Source organism: Carcharodon carcharias (assembly GCF_017639515.1).
Source record: "Carcharodon carcharias isolate sCarCar2 chromosome 29 unlocalized genomic scaffold, sCarCar2.pri SUPER_29_unloc_17, whole genome shotgun sequence".
NCBI classification, from domain to species: domain Eukaryota; kingdom Metazoa; phylum Chordata; class Chondrichthyes; order Lamniformes; family Lamnidae; genus Carcharodon; species Carcharodon carcharias.
Window position 1 is genome coordinate 325,547 of NW_024470662.1, and position 20,943 is coordinate 346,489.

Genomic DNA, 20,943 nt, shown 5'->3' on the forward strand with positions numbered 1-20,943 from the left:
ATTCTCTCAGCACTGAACCTCTGACAGTGCAGCACCCCCTCAATACTGACCCTCTGACAGTGCAGCACTCCCTCAGTACTGATTCTCTGACAGTGCAGCACTCCCTCAGCACTGACACTTCGATCGTGCAGCACTCCCTCAGTACTGACCCTCTGACAGTGCAGTACTCCCTCAGTACTGACCCTCAGACAGTGCATCACTCCCTCAGTACTGACCCTCACACAGTGCAGCACTCCCTCAGTACTGACCCTCTGACAGTGCAGTACTCCCTCAGTACTGAACCTCTGACAGTGCAGCACTCCCTCAGTACTGACCCTCAGACAGTGCATCACTCCCTCAGTACTGACCCACACACAGTGCATCACTCCCTCAGTACTGACCCTCACACAGTGCAGCACTCCCTCAGTACTGACCCTGTGAAAGTGCAGCACTCCCTCTGTACTGATCATCCGACAGTGCATCACTCCCTCAGTACTGACCCTCACACAGTGCAGCACTCCCTCAGTACTGACCTTCCGACAGTGCAGCGCTCCCTCAGTACTGACCCTCACACAGTGCAGCACTCCCTCAGGACCGACCCTCTGACAGTGCAGCACACCCTCAGTACTGACCCTCTGACAGTGCAGCATTACCTCAGTACTGACCCTTTGACAGTGCGGCACTCCCTCAGTACTGACCCTCTGACAGTGCAGCACTCCCTCAGTACTGACCCTCTGACAGTGCAGCACTCCCTCAGTACTGAACCTCTGACAGTGCAGCACCCCCTGAGTACTGACACTCCGACAGAGCGGGACTCCCTCAGTACTGACCCTCTGACAGTGCAGCACACCCCCAGTACTGAGCCTCCGATAGTGCAGCGCTCCTTCAGTACTAACCCTCTGACAGTGCAGCACTCCCACATTACTGAACCTCCGACAGTGCGGCACTCCCTCAGTACTGACCCTCCGACAGTGCGGCACTCCCTCAGTACTGACCCTCCGACAGTGCGGCACTCCCTCAGTACTGACCCTCCAACAGTGCAGCACTCCCTCAGTACTGACCCTCTGACAGTGCTGCAGACCCTCTATACTGACCCTCTGACAGTGCAGCACACCATCAGTACTGACCCTCCAACAGTGCAGCACTCCCTCAGTACTGACCCTCTGACAGTGCAGCACACCCTCAGTACTGACCCTCTGACAGTGCAGCACTCCCTCAGTACTGACCCTCTGACAGTGCAGCACTCCCTCAGTAGTGACCCTCTGACAGTGCAGCACTACCTCAGTACTGACCCTCTGACATTGCAGCACTCCCTCAGTACTGACCCTTTGACACTGCAGCGATCCCTCAGTACTGACCCTTTGACATTGCGGCGCTGCTCTGCACTGACCCTCCATTAGTGCAGCACAACATCAGTACTGACCCTCTGACAGTGCAGCACTCCCTCAGTACTGACCCTCCAATAGTGCAGCACTCCCTCAGTACTGATCCTCCAATAGTGCAGCACACCGCCAGTACTGACCTTCCGACAGTAAATCACTCCCTCTGTACTGACCGTCTGACATTGAAACACTCCCATAGTACTCACACTCCGATAGTGCAGCAATCCCTCAGTAAATACACTCTGACAGTGCAACAATCCCTCAGTACTGAGCCTCCGACAGAGCAGCACTCCCTCAGTACTGACCCTCCGACACTCCCGCTTTCTGACACTTTGACACTTTGACAGTGCAGCACTCCCTCATTACGGACCCTCCAACATTGCAGCACTCCCTCATTACTGATGCTCCAACAGTGCAGAACTCCCTCAGTACTGACCCTCAGTCAGTGCAGCTCTTCCTCAGTACTGAACCTCTGACAGTGCAGCACTCCCTCAGTACTGAGCCTCTGATAGTGCAGCACTCCCTCACTACTGACCCTCTGACAGTGCAGCACTCCCTCAGCACTGAACATCTGACAGTGCAGCACTCCCTCAGTACTGACCCTCAGACAGTGCATCACTCCCTCAGTACTGACCCTCACACAGAGCAGCACTCCCTCAGTACTGACCCTCTGACGGTGCAGCACCCCTTCAGTACTGACCCTCTGGCAGTGCAGCACTCCCTCAGTTCTGACCCTCTGACAGTGCAGCACTCACTCAGTACTGAACCTCTGACAGTGCAGCACTCCCTCAGTTCTGACCCTCTGACAGTGCAGCACTCCCTCAGTACTGAACCTCTGACAGTGCAGCACTCCCTCAGTTCTGACCCTCTGACAGTGCAGCACTCCCTCAGTTCTGACCCTCTGACAGTGCAGCACCCCCTCAGTACTGACCCTCCGACAGTGCGGCACTCCCTCAGTACTGACCCTCCGACAGTGCAACACTCCCTCAGTACTGACCCTCTGACAGTGCAGCACCCCCTCAGTACTGACCCTCCGACAGTGCGGCACTCCCTCAGTCCTGACCCTCCAACAGTGCAGCACTCCCTCAGTACTGACCCTCGGACAGTGCAGCAACCCCTCAGTACTGACCCTCCGACAGTGCAGCACTCCCTCAGTACTGAGACTCTGACAGTGCAGCATTCCCTCAGCACGGAACCTATGACAGTGCAGCACTCCCTCAGTACTGAACCTCTGACGGTCCAGCACTCTCTCAATACTGACCCTCCGACAGTGCAGCATTCCCTCAATACTGACCCTCCGACAGTGCAGCACTCCCTCAGTACTGACCCTCCAACATTGCAGCACTCCCTCAGTACTGACCCTCTGACAGTGCAGTACTCCCTCAGTACTGAACCTCTGACAGTGCAGCACTCCCTCAGTACTGAACCTCTGACAGTGCAGCACTCCCTCAGTACTGACCCTCAGACAGTGCATCACTCCCTCAGTACTGACCCTCACACAGAGCAGCACTCCCTCAGTACTGACCCTCTGACAGTGCAGCACTCCCTCAGTACTGACCCTCCGAACGTGCAGCACTCCCTCAGTACTGACCCTCTGACGGTGCAGCACCCCTTCAGTACTGACCCTCTGGCAGTGCAGCACTCCCTCAGTTCTGACCCTCAGACAGTGCATCACTCCCTCAGTACTGACCCTCACACAGAGCAGCACTCCCTCAGTACTGACCCTCTGACAGTGCAGCACTCCCTCAGTACTGACCCTCTGACAGTGCAGCACTCCCTCAGTACTGACCCTCTGACGGTGCAGCACCCCTTCAGTACTGACCCTCTGGCAGTGCAGCACTCCCTCAGTTCTGACCCTCTGACAGTGCAGCACTCCCTCAGTACTGACCCTCAGACAGTGCATCACTCCCTCAGTACTGACCCTCACACAGTGCAGCACTCCCTCAGTACTGACCCTCTGACAGTGCAGTACTCCCTCAGTACTGAACCTCTGACAGTGCAGCACTCCCTCAGTACTGACCCTCAGACAGTGCATCACTCCCTCAGTACTGACCCTCAGACAGTGCATCACTCCCTCAGTACTGACCCTCACACAGTGCAGCACTCCCTCAGTACTGACCCTCTGACAGTGCAGCACTCCCTCAGTACTGAACCTCTGACAGTGCAGCACTCCCTCAGTACTGACCCTCAGACAGTGCAGCACCCCCTCAGTACTGACCCTCTGACAGTGCGGCACTCCCTCAGTACTGACCCTCCGACAGTGCAGCACTCCCTCAGTACTGACCCTCTGACAGTGCAGCATTACCTCAGTACTGACCCTCCGACAGTGTAGCACTCCCTCAGTACTGACCCTCTGACAGTGCAGCACTCCCTCAGTACTGACCCACTGACAGTGCAGCACTCCCTCAGTACTGACCCTCTGACATTGCAACACTCCCTCAGTACTGACCCACCAATAGTGCAGCACTCCCTCAGTACTGACCGACTGACAGTGCAGCACTCCCTCAGTACTGACACTCCGATCGTGCAGCACTCCCTCAGTACTGAACCTCTGACAGTGCAGCACCCCCTGAGTACTGACACTCCGACAGAGCGGGACTCCCTCAGTACTGACCCTCTGACAGTGCAGCACACCCCCAGTACTGAGCCTCCGATAGTGCAGCGCTCCTTCAGTACTAACCCTCTGACAGTGCAGCACTCCCACATTACTGACCCTCCGACAGTGCGGCACTCCCTCAGTACTGACCCTCCGACAGTGCGGCACTCCCTCAGTACTGACCCTCCGACAGTGCGGCACTCCCTCAGTACTGACCGTCCAACAGTGCAGCACTCCCTCAGTACTGACCCTCTGACAGTGCAGCACACCCTCAGTACTGACTCTCTGACATTGCAGGACTCCCACAGTACTGACCCTCTGACAGTGTAGCATTCCCTCAGTACTGATCCTCCGACAGTGCAGCACTCCCTCAGTACTGACCCTCTGACAGTGTAGCACTCCCTCAGTACTGACCCTCCGACAGTGCAGCTCTCCCTCATTACTGACCCTCTGACAGTTCAGCACTCCCTCAGTAGTGACCCTCTGACAGTGCAGCACACCCTCAGTACTGGCCTCCGACAGTGCAGCATTACCTCAGTACTGACCCTCCGACAGTACTGCATTCCCTCAGTACTGACTTCTGACAGTGCAGCACTCCCTCATTACTGACCCTGCGACAGTGCGGTACTCCCTCAGTACTGACCCTCCTACAGTATAGCATTCCCTCATTACTGACTTCTGACAGTGCAGCACACCCTCAGTACTGACCCTCAAACAGTGCAGCGCTCGCTCAGTACTGGCCCTTTGACATTGCAGCGCTCCGTCAGTACTGGCCGTTTGACATTGCAGCGCTCCCTCAGTGGGGTCCCTTTGACATTGCAGCACTCCCTCAGTACTGACCCTCCGACAGTGCAGCACTCCCTCAGTACTGACCCTTTGACATTGCAGCGCTCCCTCAGTACTGATCCTTTGACATTGCAGCGCTCCCTCAGTACTGACCATCTGACAGTGCAGCACTCCCTCAGTACTGACCCTCCAATAGTGCAGCACTCCCACAGTACTGACCCACCGAGCGTGCATCACTCCCTCAGTACTGACACTCCGATCGTGCAGCACTCCCTCAGTACTTACCATCTGACAGTGCAGCACTCCCTCAGTATTGAGCCTCTGACAGTGCAGCATTCTCTCAGCACTGAACCTCTGACAGTGCAGCACCCCCTCAATACTGACCCTCTGACAGTGCAGCACTCCCTCAGTACTGATTCTCTGACAGTGCAGCACTCCCTCAGCACTGACACTTCGATCGTGCAGCACTCCTTCAGTACTGACCCTCCGACAGTGCAGCACTCCCTCAATACTGACCGTCCGACAGTGCAGCACTCCCTCAGTACTGACCCTCTGACAGTGCAGCACTCCCTCAGTACTGACCCTCTGACAGTGCAGCACTCCCTCAGTACTGATCCTCAGACAGTGCTTCACTCCCTCAGTACTGACCATCACACAGTGCATCACTCCCTCAGTAGTGACCCTCTGAGAGTGCAGCACTCCCTCAGTACCAACCCTCTGACAGTGCAGCACTCCCTCAGTACCAACCCTCTGACAGTGCAGCACTCCCTCATTACTGACCCTCCAACATTGCAGCACTCCCTCATTACTGATGCTCCAACAGTGCAGCACTCCATCAGTACAGACCCTCTGACAGTGCAGCATACCCGCAGTACTGAACCTCTGACAGTGCAGCACTCCCTCAGTACTGAGCCTCTGACAGAGCAGCACTCCCTCAGTACTGACCCTCTGACAGTGCAGCACTCCCTCAGTACTGAACCTCTGACAGTGCAGCACTCCCTCAGTACTGAGCCTCTGACAGTGCAGCACTCCCTCAGCACTGAACCTCTGACAGTGCAGCACTCCCTCAGTACTGAACCTCTGACAGTGCAGCACTCCCTCAGTACTGACCCTCAGACAGTGCATCACTCCCTCAGTACTGACCCTCACACAGTGCAGCACTACCTCAATACTGACCCTCTGACAGTGCAGTACTCCCTCAGTACTGAACCTCTGACAGTGCAGCACTCCCTCAGTACTGACCCTCAGACAGTGCATCACTCCCTCAGTACTGACCCACACACAGTGCATCACTCCCTCAGTACTGACCCTCACACAGTGCAGCACTCCCTCAGTACTGACCCTCAGACAGTGCATCACTCCCTCAGTACTGACCCTCTGACAGTGCAGCATTACCTCAGTACTGACCCTCCGACAGTGTAGCACTCCCTCAGTACTGACCCTCTGATAGTGCAGCACTCCCTCAGTACTGACCCTCTGACAGTGCAGCACTCCCTCAGTACTGACCCTCTGACATTGCAACGCTCCCTCAGTACTGACCCTCCAATAGTGCAGCACTCCCTCAGTACTGACACGCTGACAGTGCACCACTCCCTCAGTACTGACCGACTGACAGTGCAGCACTCCCTCAGTACTGACACTCCGATCGTGCAGCACTCCCTCAGTACTGAACCTCTGACAGTGCAGCACCCCCTGAGTACTGACACTCCGACAGAGCGGGACTCCCTCAGTACTGACCCTCTGACAGTGCAGCTCACCCCCAGTACTGAGCCTCCGATAGTGCAGCGCTCCTTCAGTACTAACCCTCTGACAGTGCAGCACTCCCACATTACTGACCCTCCGACAGTGCGGAACTCCCTCAGTACTGACCCTCCGACAGTGCGGCACTCCCTCAGTACTGACCCTCCGACAGTGCGGCAGATCCTCAATACTGACCCACTGACAGTGCAGCACACCATCAGTACTGACACTCCGATCGTGCAGCACTCCCTCAGTACTGAACCTCTGACAGTGCAGCACCCCCTGAGTACTGACACTCCGACAGAGCGGGACTCCCTCAGTACTGACCCTCTGACAGTGCAGCTCACCCCCAGTACTGAGCCTCCGATAGTGCAGCGCTCCTTCAGTACTAACCCTCTGACAGTGCAGCAGTCCCACATTACTGACCCTCCGACAGTGCGGAACTCCCTCAGTACTGACCCTCCGACAGTGCGGCACTCCCTCAGTACTGACCCTCCGACAGTGCGGCAGATCCTCAATACTGACCCACTGACAGTGCAGCACACCATCAGTACTGACCCTCCAACAGTGCAGCACTCCCTCAGTACTGACCCTCTGACAGTGCAGCACACCCTCAGCACTGACCCTCTGACAGTGCAGCACACCCTCAGTACTGACCCTCTGACAGTGCAGCACTCCCTCAGTACTGACCCTCCGACAGTGCAGCACTCCCTCAGTACTGAGCCTCTGACAGTGCAGCACTCCCTCAGCACTGAACCTCTGACAGTGCAGCACTCCCTCAGTACTGAACCTCTGACAGTGCAGCACTCCCTCAGTACTGACCCTCAGACAGTGCATCACTCCCTCAGTACTGACCCTCACACAGTGCAGCACTCCCTCAGTACTGACCCTCTGACAGTGCAGTACTCCCTCAGTACTGAAACTCTGACAGTGCAGCACTCCCTCAGTACTGACCCTCAGACAGTGCATCACTCCCTCAGTACTGACCCACACACAGTGCATCTCTCCCTCAGTACTGACCCTCACACAGTGCAGCACTCCCTCAGTACTGACCCTGTGAAAGTGCAGCACTCCCTCTGTACTGATCCTCCGACAGTGCATCACTCCCTCAGTACTGACCCTCACACAGTGCAGCACTCCCTCAGTACTGACCTTCCGACAGTGCAGCGCTCCCTCAGTACTGACCCTCACACAGTGCAGCACTCCCTCAGGACCGACCCTCTGACAGTGCAGCACACCCTCAGTACTGACCCTCTGACAGTGCAGCATTACCTCAGTACTGACCCTTTGACAGTGCGGCACTCCCTCAGTACTGACCCTCCGACAGTGCAGCACTCCCTCAGTACTGACCCTCTGACAGTGCAGCATTACCTCAGTACTGACCCACCGACAGTGTAGCACTCCCTCAGTACTGACCCTCTGACAGTGCAGCACTCCCTCAGTACTGACCCTCTGACAGTGCAGCACTCCCTCAGTACTGACCCTCTGACAGTGCAGCACTCCCTCAGTACTGAACCTCTGACAGTGCAGCACCCCCTGAGTACTGACACTCCGACAGAGCGGGACTCCCTCAGTACTAACCCTCTGACAGTGCAGCACTCCCACATTACTGAACCTCCGACAGTGCGGCACTCCCTCAGTACTGACCCTCCGACAGTGCGGCACTCCCTCAGTACTGACCCTCCTACAGTGCGGCACTCCCTCAGTACTGACCCTCCAACAGTGCAGCACTCCCTCAGTACTGACCCTCTGACAGTGCTGCAGACCCTCTATACTGGCCCTCTGACAGTGCAGCACACCATCAGTACTGACCCTCCAACAGTGCAGCACTCCCTCAGTACTGACCCTCTGACAGTGCAGCACACCCTCAGTACTGACCCTCTGACAGTGCAGCACTCCCTCAGTACTGACCCTCTGACAGTGCAGCACTCCCTCAGTAGTGACCCTCTGACAGTGCAGCACTACCTCAGTACTGACCCTCTGACATTGCAGCACTCCCTCAGTACTGACCCTTTGACACTGCAGCGATCCCTCAGTACTGACCCTTTGACATTGCGGCGCTGCTCTGCACTGACCCTCCAACAGTGCAGCACCCCCTCAGTACTGACCCTCCAATAGTGCAGCACTCCCTCAGTACTGACCCGCCAATAGTGCAGCACTCCCTCAGTACTGACCCTCCAATAGTGCAGCACTCCCTCAGTACTGACCCTCCAATAGTGCAGCACACCGCCAGTACTGACCTTCCGACAGTGAATCACTCCCTCTGTACTGACCGTCTGACATTGAAACACTCCCATAGTACTCACACTCCGATAGTGCAGCAATCCCTCAGTAAATACACTCTGACAGTGCAACAATCCCTCAGTACTGAGCCTCCGACAGAGCAGCACTCCCTCAGTACTGACCCTCCGACACTCCCGCTTTCTGACACTTTGACACTTTGACAGTGCAGCACTCCCTCATTACGGACCCTCCAACATTGCAGCACTCCCTCATTACTGATGCTCCAACAGTGCAGAACTCCCTCAGTACTGACCCTCAGTCAGTGCAGCTCTTCCTCAGTACTGAACCTCTGACAGTGCAGCACTCCCTCAGTACTGAGCCTCTGATAGTGCAGCACTCCCTCACTACTGACCCTCTGACAGTGCAGCACTCCCTCAGCACTGAACATCTGACAGTGCAGCACTCCCTCAGTACTGACCCTCAGACAGTGCATCACTCCCTCAGTACTGACCCTCACACAGAGCAGCACTCCCTCAGTACTGACCCTCTGACGGTGCAGCACCCCTTCAGTACTGACCCTCTGGCAGTGCAGCACTCCCTCAGTTCTGACCCTCTGACAGTGCAGCACTCCCTCAGTACTGAACCTCTGACAGTGCAGCACTCCCTCAGTTCTGACCCTCTGACAGTGCAGCACTCCCTCAGTACTGAACCTCTGACAGTGCAGCACTCCCTCAGTTCTGACCCTCTGACAGTGCAGCACTCCCTCAGTTCTGACCCTCTGACAGTGCAGCACCCCCTCAGTACTGACCCTCCGACAGTGCGGCACTCCCTCAGTACTGAACCTCTGACGGTCCAGCACTCTCTCAATACTGACCCTCCGACAGTGCAGCATTCCCTCAATACTGACCCTCCGACAGTGCAGCACTCCCTCAGTACTGACCCTCTGACAGTGCAGTACTCCCTCAGTACTGAACCTCTGACAGTGCAGCACTCCCTCAGTACTGACCCTCAGACAGTGCATCACTCCCTCAGTACTGACCCTCACACAGAGCAGCACTCCCTCAGTACTGACCCTCTGACAGTGCAGCACTCCCTCAGTACTGACCCTCCGAACGTGCAGCACTCCCTCAGTACTGACCCTCTGACGGTGCAGCACCCCTTCAGTACTGACCCTCTGGCAGTGCAGCACTCCCTCAGTTCTGACCCTCAGACAGTGCATCACTCCCTCAGTACTGACCCTCACACAGAGCAGCACTCCCTCAGTACTGACCCTCTGACAGTGCAGCACTCCCTCAGTACTGACCCTCTGACAGTGCAGCACTCCCTCAGTACTGACCCTCTGACGGTGCAGCACCCCTTCAGTACTGACCCTCTGGCAGTGCAGCACTCCCTCAGTTCTGACCCTCTGACAGTGCAGCACTCCCTCAGTACTGACCCTCTGACGGTGCAGCACCCCTTCAGTACTGACCCTCTGGCAGTGCAGCACTCCCTCAGTTCTGACCCTCTGACAGTGCAGCACTCCCTCAGTACTGAACCTCTGACAGTGCAGCACTCCCTCAGTTCTGACCCTCTGACAGTGCAGCACTCCCTCAGTACTGAACCTCTGACAGTGCAGCACTCCCTCAGTTCTGACCCTCTGACAGTGCAGCACTCCCTCATTTCTGACCCTCTGACAGTGCAGCACCCCCTCAGTTCTGACCCTCCGACAGTGCAGCACTCCCTCAGTTCTGACCCTCTGACAGTGCAGCTCCCCCTCAGTACTGACACGCTGACAGTGCAGCACTCCCTCAGTACTGACCAACTGACAGTGCAGCACTCCCTCAGTACTGACCCTCCGATCGTGCAGCACTCCCTCAGTACTGAACATCAGACAGTGCAGCACCCCATGAGTACTGACACTCCGACAGAGCGGGACTCCCTCAGTACTGACCCTCTGACAGTGCAGCACTCCCACATTACTGACCCTCCGACAGTGCGGCACTCCCTCAGTACTGACCCTCCGACAGTGCGGCACTCCCTCAGTACTGACCCTCCGACAGTGCGGCACTCCCTCAGTACTGACCCTCCAACAGTGCAGCACTCCCTCAGTACTGACCCTCTGACAGTGCAGCAGACCCTCAGTACTGACCCTCTGACAGTGCAGCACAGCATCAGTACTGACCCTCCAACAGTGCAGCACTCCCTCAGTACTGACCCTCTGACAGTGCAGCACACCCTCAGTACTGACCTTCAGACAGTGCAGCACACCCTCAGTACTGACCCTCTGACAGTGCAGCACTCCCTCAGTACTGACCCTCTGACAGTGCAGCACTCCCTCAGTACTGACAATCTGACAGTGCAGCATTCCCTCAGTACTGACCCTCTGACAGTGCAGGACTCCCTCAGTAGTGACCCTCTGACAGTGCAGCACTACCTCAGTACTCACCCTCTGACATTGCAGCACTCCCTCAGTACTGACCCTTTGACATTGCGGCGCTGCTCTGCACTGACCCTCCATTAGTGCAGCACAACATCAGTACTGACCATCTGACAGTGCAGCACTCCCTCAGTACTGACCCTCCAATAGTGCAGCACTCCCTCAGTACTGACCCTCCAATAGTGCAGCACACCGCCAGTACTGACCTTCCGACAGTGGAACACTCCCTCTGTACTGACCGTCTGACATTGAAACACTCCCATAGTACTCACACTCCGATAGTGCAGCAATCCCTAAGTAAATACACTCTGACAGTGCAACAATCCCTCAGTTCTGAGCCTCCGACAGAGCAGCACTCCCTCAGTACTGACCCTCCGACACTCCCGCTTTCTCTTATTACTGACACTTTGACAGTGCAGCACTCCCTCATTACGGACCCTCCAACATTACAGCACTCCCTCATTACTGATGCTCCAACAGTGCAGAACTCCCTCAGTACTGACCCTCTGACAGTGCAGCACTCCCTCAGTACTGAACCTCTGACTGTGCAGCACTCCCTCAGTACTGAGCCTCTGACAGTGCAGCACTCCCTCAGCACTGAACATCTGACAGTGCAGCACTCCCTCAGTACTGAACCTCTGACAGTGCAGCACTCCCTCAGTACTGACCCTCAGACAGTGCATCACTCCCTCAGTACTGACCCTCACATAGAGCAGCACTCGCTCAGTACTGACCCTCTGGCAGTGCAGCACTCCCTCAGTTCTGACCCTCTGACAGTGCAGCACTCCCTCAGTACTGAACCTCTGATAGTGCAGCACTCCCTCAGTTCTGACCCTCTGACAGTGCAGCACTCCCTCAGTACTGAACCTCTGACAGTGCAGCACTCCCTCAGTACTGACCCTCTGACAGTGCAGCACTCCCTCAGTTCTGACCCTCTGACAGTGCAGCACCCCCTCAGTACTGACCCTCCGACAGTGCGGCACTCCCTCAGTACTGACCCTCCGACAGTGCAGCACTCCCTCAGTACTGACCCTCTGACAGTGCAGCACCCCCTCAGTATTGACCCTCCGACAGTGCGGCTCTCCCTCAGTACTGACCCTCCAACAGTGCAGCACACCCTCAGTACTGACCCTCCGACAGTGCCGCACTCCCTCAGTACTGACCCTCTGACAGTGCAGCACACCCTCAGTACTGACCCTCTGACAGTGCAGTACTCCCTCATTACTGACCCTCCGACAGTGCAGCACTCCCTCAGTACTGAGACTCTGACAGTGCAGCATTCCCTCAGCACTGAACCTCTGACAGTGCAGCACTCCCTCAGTACTGAACCTCTGACGGTCCAGCACTCTCTCAATACTGACCCTCCGACAGTGCAGCATTCCCTCAATACTGACCCTCCGACAGTGCAGCACTCCCTCAGTACTGACCCTCCAACATTGCAGCACTCCCTCATTACTGATGCTCCAACAGTGCAGCACTCCCTCAGTACAGACCCTCTGACAGTGCAGCACTCCCTCAGTACTGAACCTCTGACAGTGCAGCACTCCCTCAGTACTGAGCCTCTGACAGTGCAGCACTCCCTCAGCACTGAACCTCTGACAGTGCAGCACTCCCTCAGTACTGAACCTCTGACAGTGCAGCACTCCCACATTACTGACCCTCCGACAGTGCGGCACTCCCTCAGTACTGACCATCCGACAGTGCGGCACTCCCTCAGTACTGACCCTCTGACAGTGCAGCACACCATCAGTACTGACCCTCCAACAGTGCAGCACTCCCTCAGTACTGACACTCCAATAGTGCAGCACTCCCTCAGTACTGACCCTCCAATAGTACAGCACACCGCCAGTACTGACCTTCCGACAGTGGATCACTCCCTCTGTACTGACCGTCTGACATTGAAACACTCCCACAGTACTCACACTCCGATAGTGCAGCACTCCCTCAGTACTGACAATCTGACAGTGCAGCATTCCCTCAGTACTGACCCTCTGACAGTGCAGGACTCCCTCAGTAGTGACCCTCTGACAGTGCAGCACTACCTCAGTACTGACCCTCTGACATTGCAGCACTCCCTCAGTACTGACCCTCTGACAGTGCAGCACACCCTCAGTACTGACCCTCTGACAGTGCAGTACTCCCTCATTACTGACCCTCCGACAGTGCAGCACTCCCTCAGTACTGACCCTCCGACATTGCAGCACTCCCTCAGTACTGAGACTCTGACAGTGCAGCATTCCCTCAGTACTGAACCTCTGATGGTCCAGCACTCTCTCAATACTGACGCTCCGACAGTGCAGCATTCCCTCAATACTGACCCTCCGACAGTGCAGCACTCCCTCAGTACAGACCCTCTGACAGTGCAGCACTCCCTCAGTACTGACCCTCTGACAGTGCAGCACTCCCTCAGTACTGAACCTCTGACAGTGCAGCACTCCCTCAGTACTGAGCCTCTGACAGTGCAGCACTCCCTCAGTACTGAGCCTCTGACAGTGCAGCACTCCCTCAGCACTGAACCTCTGACAGTGCAGCACTCCCTCAGTACTGACCCTCTGACAGTGCAGCACTCCCTCAGTACTGATCCTCTGACAGTGCAGCACTCCCACATTACTGACCCTCCGACAGTGCGGCACTCCCTCAGTACTGACCCTCCGACAGTGCGGCACTCCCTCAGTACTGACCCTCCAACAGTGCAGCACTCCCTCAGTACTGACCCTCTGATAGCGCAGCACACCATCAGTACTGACCCTCCAACAGTGCAGCACTCCCTCAGTACTGACCCTCCAATAGTGCAGCACACCGCCAGTACTGACCTTCCGACAGTGGATCACTCCCTCTGTACTGACCGTCTGACATTGAAACACTCCCACAGTACTCACACTCCGATAGTGCAGCAATCCCTCAGTAAATACACTCTGACAGTGCAACAATCCCTCAGTACTGAGCCTCCGACAGAGCAGCACTCCCTCAGTACTGACCCTCCGACACTCCAGCTTTCTCTTATTACTGACACTTTGACAGTGCAGCACTCCCTCATTACGGACCCTCCAACATTGCAGCACTCCCTCATTACTGATGCTCCAACATTGCAGAACTCCCTCAGTACTGACCCTCTGACAGTGCAGCGCTCCCTCAGTACTGAACCTCTGACAGTGCAGCACTCCCTCAGTACTGACCCTCTGACAGTGCAGCACTCCCTCAGTACTGACCCTCTGACAGAGCAGCACTCCCTCAGTACTGACCCTCTGACGGTGCAGCACCCCTTCAGTACTGACCCTCTGGCAGTGCAGCACTCCCTCAGTTCTGACCCTCTGACAGTGCAGCACTCCCTCAGTACTGAACCTCTGACAGTGCAGCACTCCCTTAGTTCTGACCCTCTGACAGTGCAGCACTCCCTCAGTACTGAACCTCTGACAGTGCAGCACTCCCTCAGTTCTGACCCTCTGACAGTGCAGCACTCCCTCAGTTCTGACCCTCTGACAGTGCAGCACTCCCTCAGTACTGACCCTCCGACAGTGCGGCACTCCCTCAGTACTGACCCTCCGACAGTGCAGCACTCCCTCAGTACTGACCCTCTGACAGTGCAGCACCCCCTCTGTACTGACCCTCCGACAGTGCGGCACTCCCTCAGTACTGACCCTCCAACAGTGCAGCACACCCTCAGTACTGACCCTCTGACAGTGCAACAGTCCCCCAGTACTGACCCTCCGACAGTGCAGCACTCCCTCAGTACTGACCCTCCGAACGTGCAGCACTCCCTCAGTACTAACCCTCCGATCATGCAGCACTCCCTCAGTACTGACCCTCCGACAGAGCAGCAGTCCCCCAGTACAGACCCTCTGATAGTACAGCTCCCCCTCAGTACTGACCCTCTGACAGTGCAGCACTCCCCCAGTACTGACCCTCGGACAATGCAGCACTCCCTCAGTACTGACCTTCCTATCATGCAGCACTCCCTCAGTACTGACCCTCTGACAGTGCAGCACACCCTCAGTACTGACCCTCTGACAGTGCAGCAGTCCCTCAGTACTGACCCTCTGACAGTGCAGCACTCCCTCAGTACTGACCATCTGATTGTGCAGCACTCCCTCAGTACTGACCCTCTGACAGTGCAGCACTCCCTCAGTACTGACCCTCCGAACGTGCAGCACTCCCTCAGTACTGACCCTCTGATAGTACAGCTCCCCCTCAGTACTGACCCTCTGATAGTGCAACAGTCCCCCAGTACTGACCCTCTGACAGTGCAGCACTCCCTCAGTACTGACCCTCTGACAGTGCAGCACTCCCTCAGTACTGACCCTCTGACAGTGCAGCACTCCCTCAGTACTGACCCTCCGAACGTGCAGCACTCCCTCAGTACTGACCCTCCGATCATGCAGCACTCCCTCAGTACTGACCCTCCGACAGTGCGGCACTCCCTCAGTACTGAGCCTCCGACAGTGCAGCACTCCCTCAGTACTGACCATCTGATTGTGCAGCACTCCCTCAGTACTGACCCTCTGACAGTGCAGCACTCCCTCAGTACTGACACTCCGACACTGCAGCCCTCCCTCAGTACTGACCCTCCGACAGTGCAGCACTCCCTCAGTACTGACCCTCCGACAGAGCAGCAGTCCCCCAGTACAGACCCTCTGACAGTGCAGCACTCCCTCAGTACTGACCCTCTGACAGTGCAGCATCCCCTCAGTACTGACCCTCCGACAGTGCAGCACTCCCTCAGGACTGACCTTCCGACAGTGGATCACTCCCTCTGTACTGACCTTCTGACATTGCAACACTCCCCCAGTACTCACACTCCGATAATGCAGCAATCCCTCAGTAAAGACCCTCTGACAGTGCAACAATCCCTCAGTACTGAGCCTCCGACAGAGCAGCACTCCCTCAGTACTGACCCTCCGACACTCCCGCTTTCTCTTATTACTGACACTTTGACAGAGCAGCACTCCCTCATTAGTGACCCTCCGACAGTGCAGCACTCCCTCAGTAGTGACCCTCTGATAGTACATCTCCCCCTCAGTGCTGACCCTCCGACAGTGCAGCACTCCCTCAGTACTGACCCTCTGATAGTACAGCTCCCCCTCAGTGCTGACCCTCTGACAATGCAACAGTCCCTCAGTACTGACCCTCCGAACGTGCAGCACTCCCTCAGTACTGACCCTCCGATCATGCAGCACTCCCTCAGTACTGACCCTCCGACAGTGCGGCACTCCCTCAGTACTGAGCTTCTGACAGTGCAGCACTCCCTCAGTACTGACGCTCCGATCATGCAGCACTCCCTCAGTACTGACCCTCCAACAGTGCGGCACTCCCTCAGTACTGAGCTTCCGACAGTGCAGCACTCCCTCAGTACTGACACTCCGACAGTGCAGCCCTCCCTCAGTACTGACCCTCTGACAGTGCAGCAATCCCTCAATACTGACCCTCTGACAGTGCAGCACACCCTCAGTACTGACCCTCTGACAGTGCAGCACTCCCTCAGTACTGACCATCCAACAGTGCAGCACGCCCTCAGTACTGACCCTCCGACAGTGCAGCACTCCCTCAGTACTGACCCTCTGACAGTGCAGCAATCCCTCAATACTGACCCTCTGACAGTGCAGCACACCCTCAGTACTGACCCTCTGACAGTGCAGCACACCCTCAGCACTGACACTCTGACAGTGCAGCACTCCCTCAGTACCGACCCTCTGACAATGCAGCACTCCCTCAATACTGACCCTCTAAATGTGCAGCGCTCGCTCAGTTCTGACCCTCCGACATGGCAGCACTCCCTCAGTAATGACCATTTAACAGTGCAGCACTCCCTCAGTACTGACCCTCCGACAGTGCAGCACTCCCTCAGTACCGACCTTCTGACAGTGCAGCGCTCGCTCAGTACTGACCCTTTGACATTGCAGCACTCCCTCAGTACATGACCCTCCGACAGTGCAGCACTCCCTCTGTACTGACCCTCCGACAGTGCAGCACTCCCTCAGTACTGACCCTCCGACAGTGCATTACTCCCTCAGTACTGACCCTCCGACAGAGCAGCACTCCCACAGTACTGAACTTCCGAAAGTGGATCACTCCCTCTGTACTGACCGTCTGACATTGCAACATTCCCCTAGTATTCACACTCCGATAGTGCAGCACTCCCTCAGCTAAGACCCTCTGACAGTGCAACACTCCCTCTACTGAGCCTCCGACAGAGCAGCACTCCCTCAGTACTGACCCTCCGACAGTGCATTACTCCCTCAGTACTGACCCTCCGACAGAGCAGCACTCCCACAGTACTGACCTTCTGACAGTGCATTACTCCCTCAGTACTGACCCTCCGACAGAGCAGCACTCCCACAGTACTGACCTTCTGACAGTGCAGCACTCCCTCAGTACTGACCCTCTGACAGTGCAGCACTCCCTCAGTACTGACCCTATGACAGTGCAGCGCTCCCTCAGTACTGACCCTCCGATAGTTCAGCACTCCCTCATGTACTGACCCTCCGACAGTGCCGCACTCCCTCAGTACTGACCCTCCAACAGTACAGCACTCCCTCAGGACTGACCCTCTGACAGTGCAGCACTTCCTCTCTACTGACCTTCTGACAGTGCAGCACTTCCTCTCTACTGACCTTCTGACAGTGCAGCACTCCCTCAGTACTGAACATCTAACAGTGCAGCAGTCCCTCAGTACTGACCCTCTGACAGTGCAGCACTCCCTCAGCACTGACCCTCCGACAGTGCAGCACTCCCTCAGTACTGACCCTCTGACAGTGCAGCACTCCCTCAGTACTGACCCTCTGACAGTGCAGCACTCCCTCAGTACTGACCCTCTGACAGTGCAGCTCTCCCTCAGTCCTGACCCTCTGACAGTGCAGCGCTCCCTCAGTACTGACCCTCTGACAGTGCAGCACTCCCTCAGTACTGACCCTCTGACAGTGCAGCACTCCCTCAGTATTGAACCTCTGACAGTTCAGCACTCGCTCATGACTGACCCTCCGACAGTGCAGCACTCCCTCAGTACTGACCCTCCAACAGTGCAGTTCTCCCTCAGTACTGACCCCCTGACAGTTCAGCTCTCCCTCAGTACTGACCATCCGACATTGCAGCACTCCCTCAGTACTGACCCTCCGACAGTGCAGCACTCCCTCATTACTGACCCTCTGACAGTGCAGCACTCCCTCAGTACAGCCCCTCTGACAGTGCAGCACTCCTCAGTACTGACCCCCTGACAGTTCACCTCTCCCTCAGTACTGACCCTCCGACAGTGCGGCACTCCCTCAGTACTGACCATCCGACAGTGCAGCTCTCCCTCAGTACTGACCCTCTGACAGTGCAGCACTCCCTCAGTACTGACCATCTGACAGTGCAGCTCTCCCTCAGTACTGATCCTCTGACAGTGCAGCAATCCCTCAGCACTGACCCTCCAATAGTGTAGCACTCTCTCAGTACTGACCCTCCGACAGTGCATTACTCCCTCAGTACTGACCCTCTGACAGTGCAGCACTCCCTCAGTACTGACCCTCTGACAGTGCAGCACACCCTCAGTACTGACCCTCTGACAGTGCAGCACTCCCTCAGTACTGACCCTCTGACAGTGCAGCACACCCTCAGTACTGACCCTCTGACAGTGCAGCACTCCCTCAGTACTGACCCTCCAACAGTGCAGCACTCCCTCAGTACTGATCCTCCGACACTGCACTGCTCTATCAGTTTTGCAGTTGGAAATGACACTCCATTCAACCGCTTGATAATCTCAATTTTTAACTGATGGAATAAGCTACTGTATGACATTGATGTTTATATACTAGTGATATCAGTCAGTTATATAACAAAAACAAAAATAGCTGGAAAACTCAGCAGCTCTGACACCAGAGGAACACAGTTAACGTTTCGACTCCGCATGACTCTTCATCAGAACTCAAAGTCAATTATTTGTTAGACTTCCGAGATAGAGATTGGGATCAATGTGCCTACCCTTTAACCTATTCAGATGTCGTACTAATAATCAAGTGTTTAGCAGATACCAGAGTATGTCTACAGTCTGCCTAGGAACCTAGTCCCACTCCTCGAGTCCAAGATAGCAGCACCCAATCTCAGAACATGGTGACAGTGATGGAAAGGGCAGATTGGTGTTATTGTTGGAACCGCTGCGTGAAGAAACCTTTGAAGGCAGCTCTAGAGGTTTCAGTCATAGGGAGCAGGCGCATTGGAGAGAGGTAACCAGCACTTAATTATCACATTCCTTAGATAATATCACCACCTTCAACACCTCTTTGTCCTTTTGTCTGTGACATCTTTTGGCTATCTCCACCTATCACTGACCCTCTATCCAGCTCTACCCACCTCCCTTTAAACCAGTTTATATTTCACCTCTCTTCTATTTTTCCTTAGTTCTGTTGAAGTGTTATTCAGACTCGAAACGTTAACTGTGTCCCTCTCCGCAGATGCTGCCAGACCAGCTGAGTTTTTCCAGCTATTTTTGTTTTTGTTTTGGATTTCCAGCGTCCGCAGTTTCTTTGCTTTTAACCATGACTGTGCCTGGTGAGGCGGCCCTTACCCCACCATGAGCTTCAGCAGAAAGGCCAGCGGTGCGGCTTATGGAACATCGTCCCCAGCACCAGCAGCTTCTGGCTTCCACACAAAAGCTGCAAGTTAATCCCTTTCCTAATGCAATAGGTTCAGTAGCAGATAATGTTGTTCCAAAACAAGGGATGTAGCAGAGCACCGGGGTCCTCGAGTCCTTTCTTACAGCCTTTGATACATATTTTACCTGAAAGCAAGACTCAGGAAGGGAATGAGCATATTCTAAGCAGCGCCCGCAGTGACTTGTGGAATGGAATGGATTGAATTATTTCTGACTGACATATTGCCCAGCTACACCTTGTGGTTGCTGGACGCTGAAGGACTAACTATTTTGTGATTAGACGCGGGTACCAGGGGTGAAAAACGCTCCGACTTTCCACAGAGCAAAGATGATCTGAGGTTGGGGTCAAGCAGTCCAGTATGCAGAACAGGCCCGGTTTAAGAGCTTTGAATCGGGCTATAGTTCAAGGCAACTCCAAAGCTTCATGTGACTCTGTAGGTCGGTTGTGCCCACAGGCAGTGGCTCCACCCACAGGGAGGCCTTCGGAACCAAGCGGTGGGGGGGCAGGAAACCTGGTGCTGGCCGCCCTTTCGAGATACTTGCATTTTGGCTCGAAAACCCAGCGCCGGTGCCAGGACTGGCCAGCAGAGGGCACTGGATGCCTCCTGTAAGCCAAAACTGGGCACTTCAAACACTTCTGCAAATCCGAGAGTTTTAATCACAGTCGAAGGCCAGAAAGTGTTTAAGAATCATATTCCTTCCGAGAAATAGAAAGGCAGTGAAAAGATGACATTACAGGGTTCCTGGCGGAAGGAGATGGTCTTAATCCAGACCGCTACTCAGTTACAGTCCACGTTCAAGGCTTTGATTATACTTTTAAAATTGATACTGGAGATGCTAACAGTTCAGCAGACAACCTCGCCTGGCTTCAGCCAATAGCCTTTATCCATCAGGCATCAAGCTCCAAGGTCCAAGCGACATAGACCTTCCAATCAAAGGCAGGGTTATTGCTGCTGAGGGAGTTTATATACTCAGCAGTAAGTCCCTCTCTGTCACACAGCCACCATCCACTAGACCCTGGGCAGAGATTGAAGTTAGGAATCTCTCAGATCTTCCCAGAGGTGGCAGATTCAGAAACCACAGCAGCAGACGATGATGGTCCACATGAAGACCTGCTGGACCGGAATTGGCTCTTCCTAGATAGTGAGGAGGAAGAATCCCTTGGAGTACCGAGTGATCTCTTGGAGACTGAGGTCCC

General features: G+C 55.4%; 1 protein-coding gene across 1 annotated transcript in view; it reads right to left on the reverse strand.

Moving 5' to 3' along the window:
* Positions 1 to 20,382, reverse strand: part of LOC121274011 (sodium channel subunit beta-1-like) — a gene marked incomplete at its 5' end in the record, with an annotated part of 88,634 nt that extends 68,252 nt beyond the window's left edge. Inside the window, 2 exons of the mRNA XM_041181140.1 lie at positions 19,659 to 19,871; positions 20,258 to 20,382. Of these exons, the coding sequence (XP_041037074.1) occupies positions 19,659 to 19,871; positions 20,258 to 20,382 (338 nt within the window). The remainder of the gene's footprint in view (positions 1 to 19,658; positions 19,872 to 20,257) is intronic.
* Between the last annotated feature and the right edge of the window lie 561 nt (positions 20,383 to 20,943).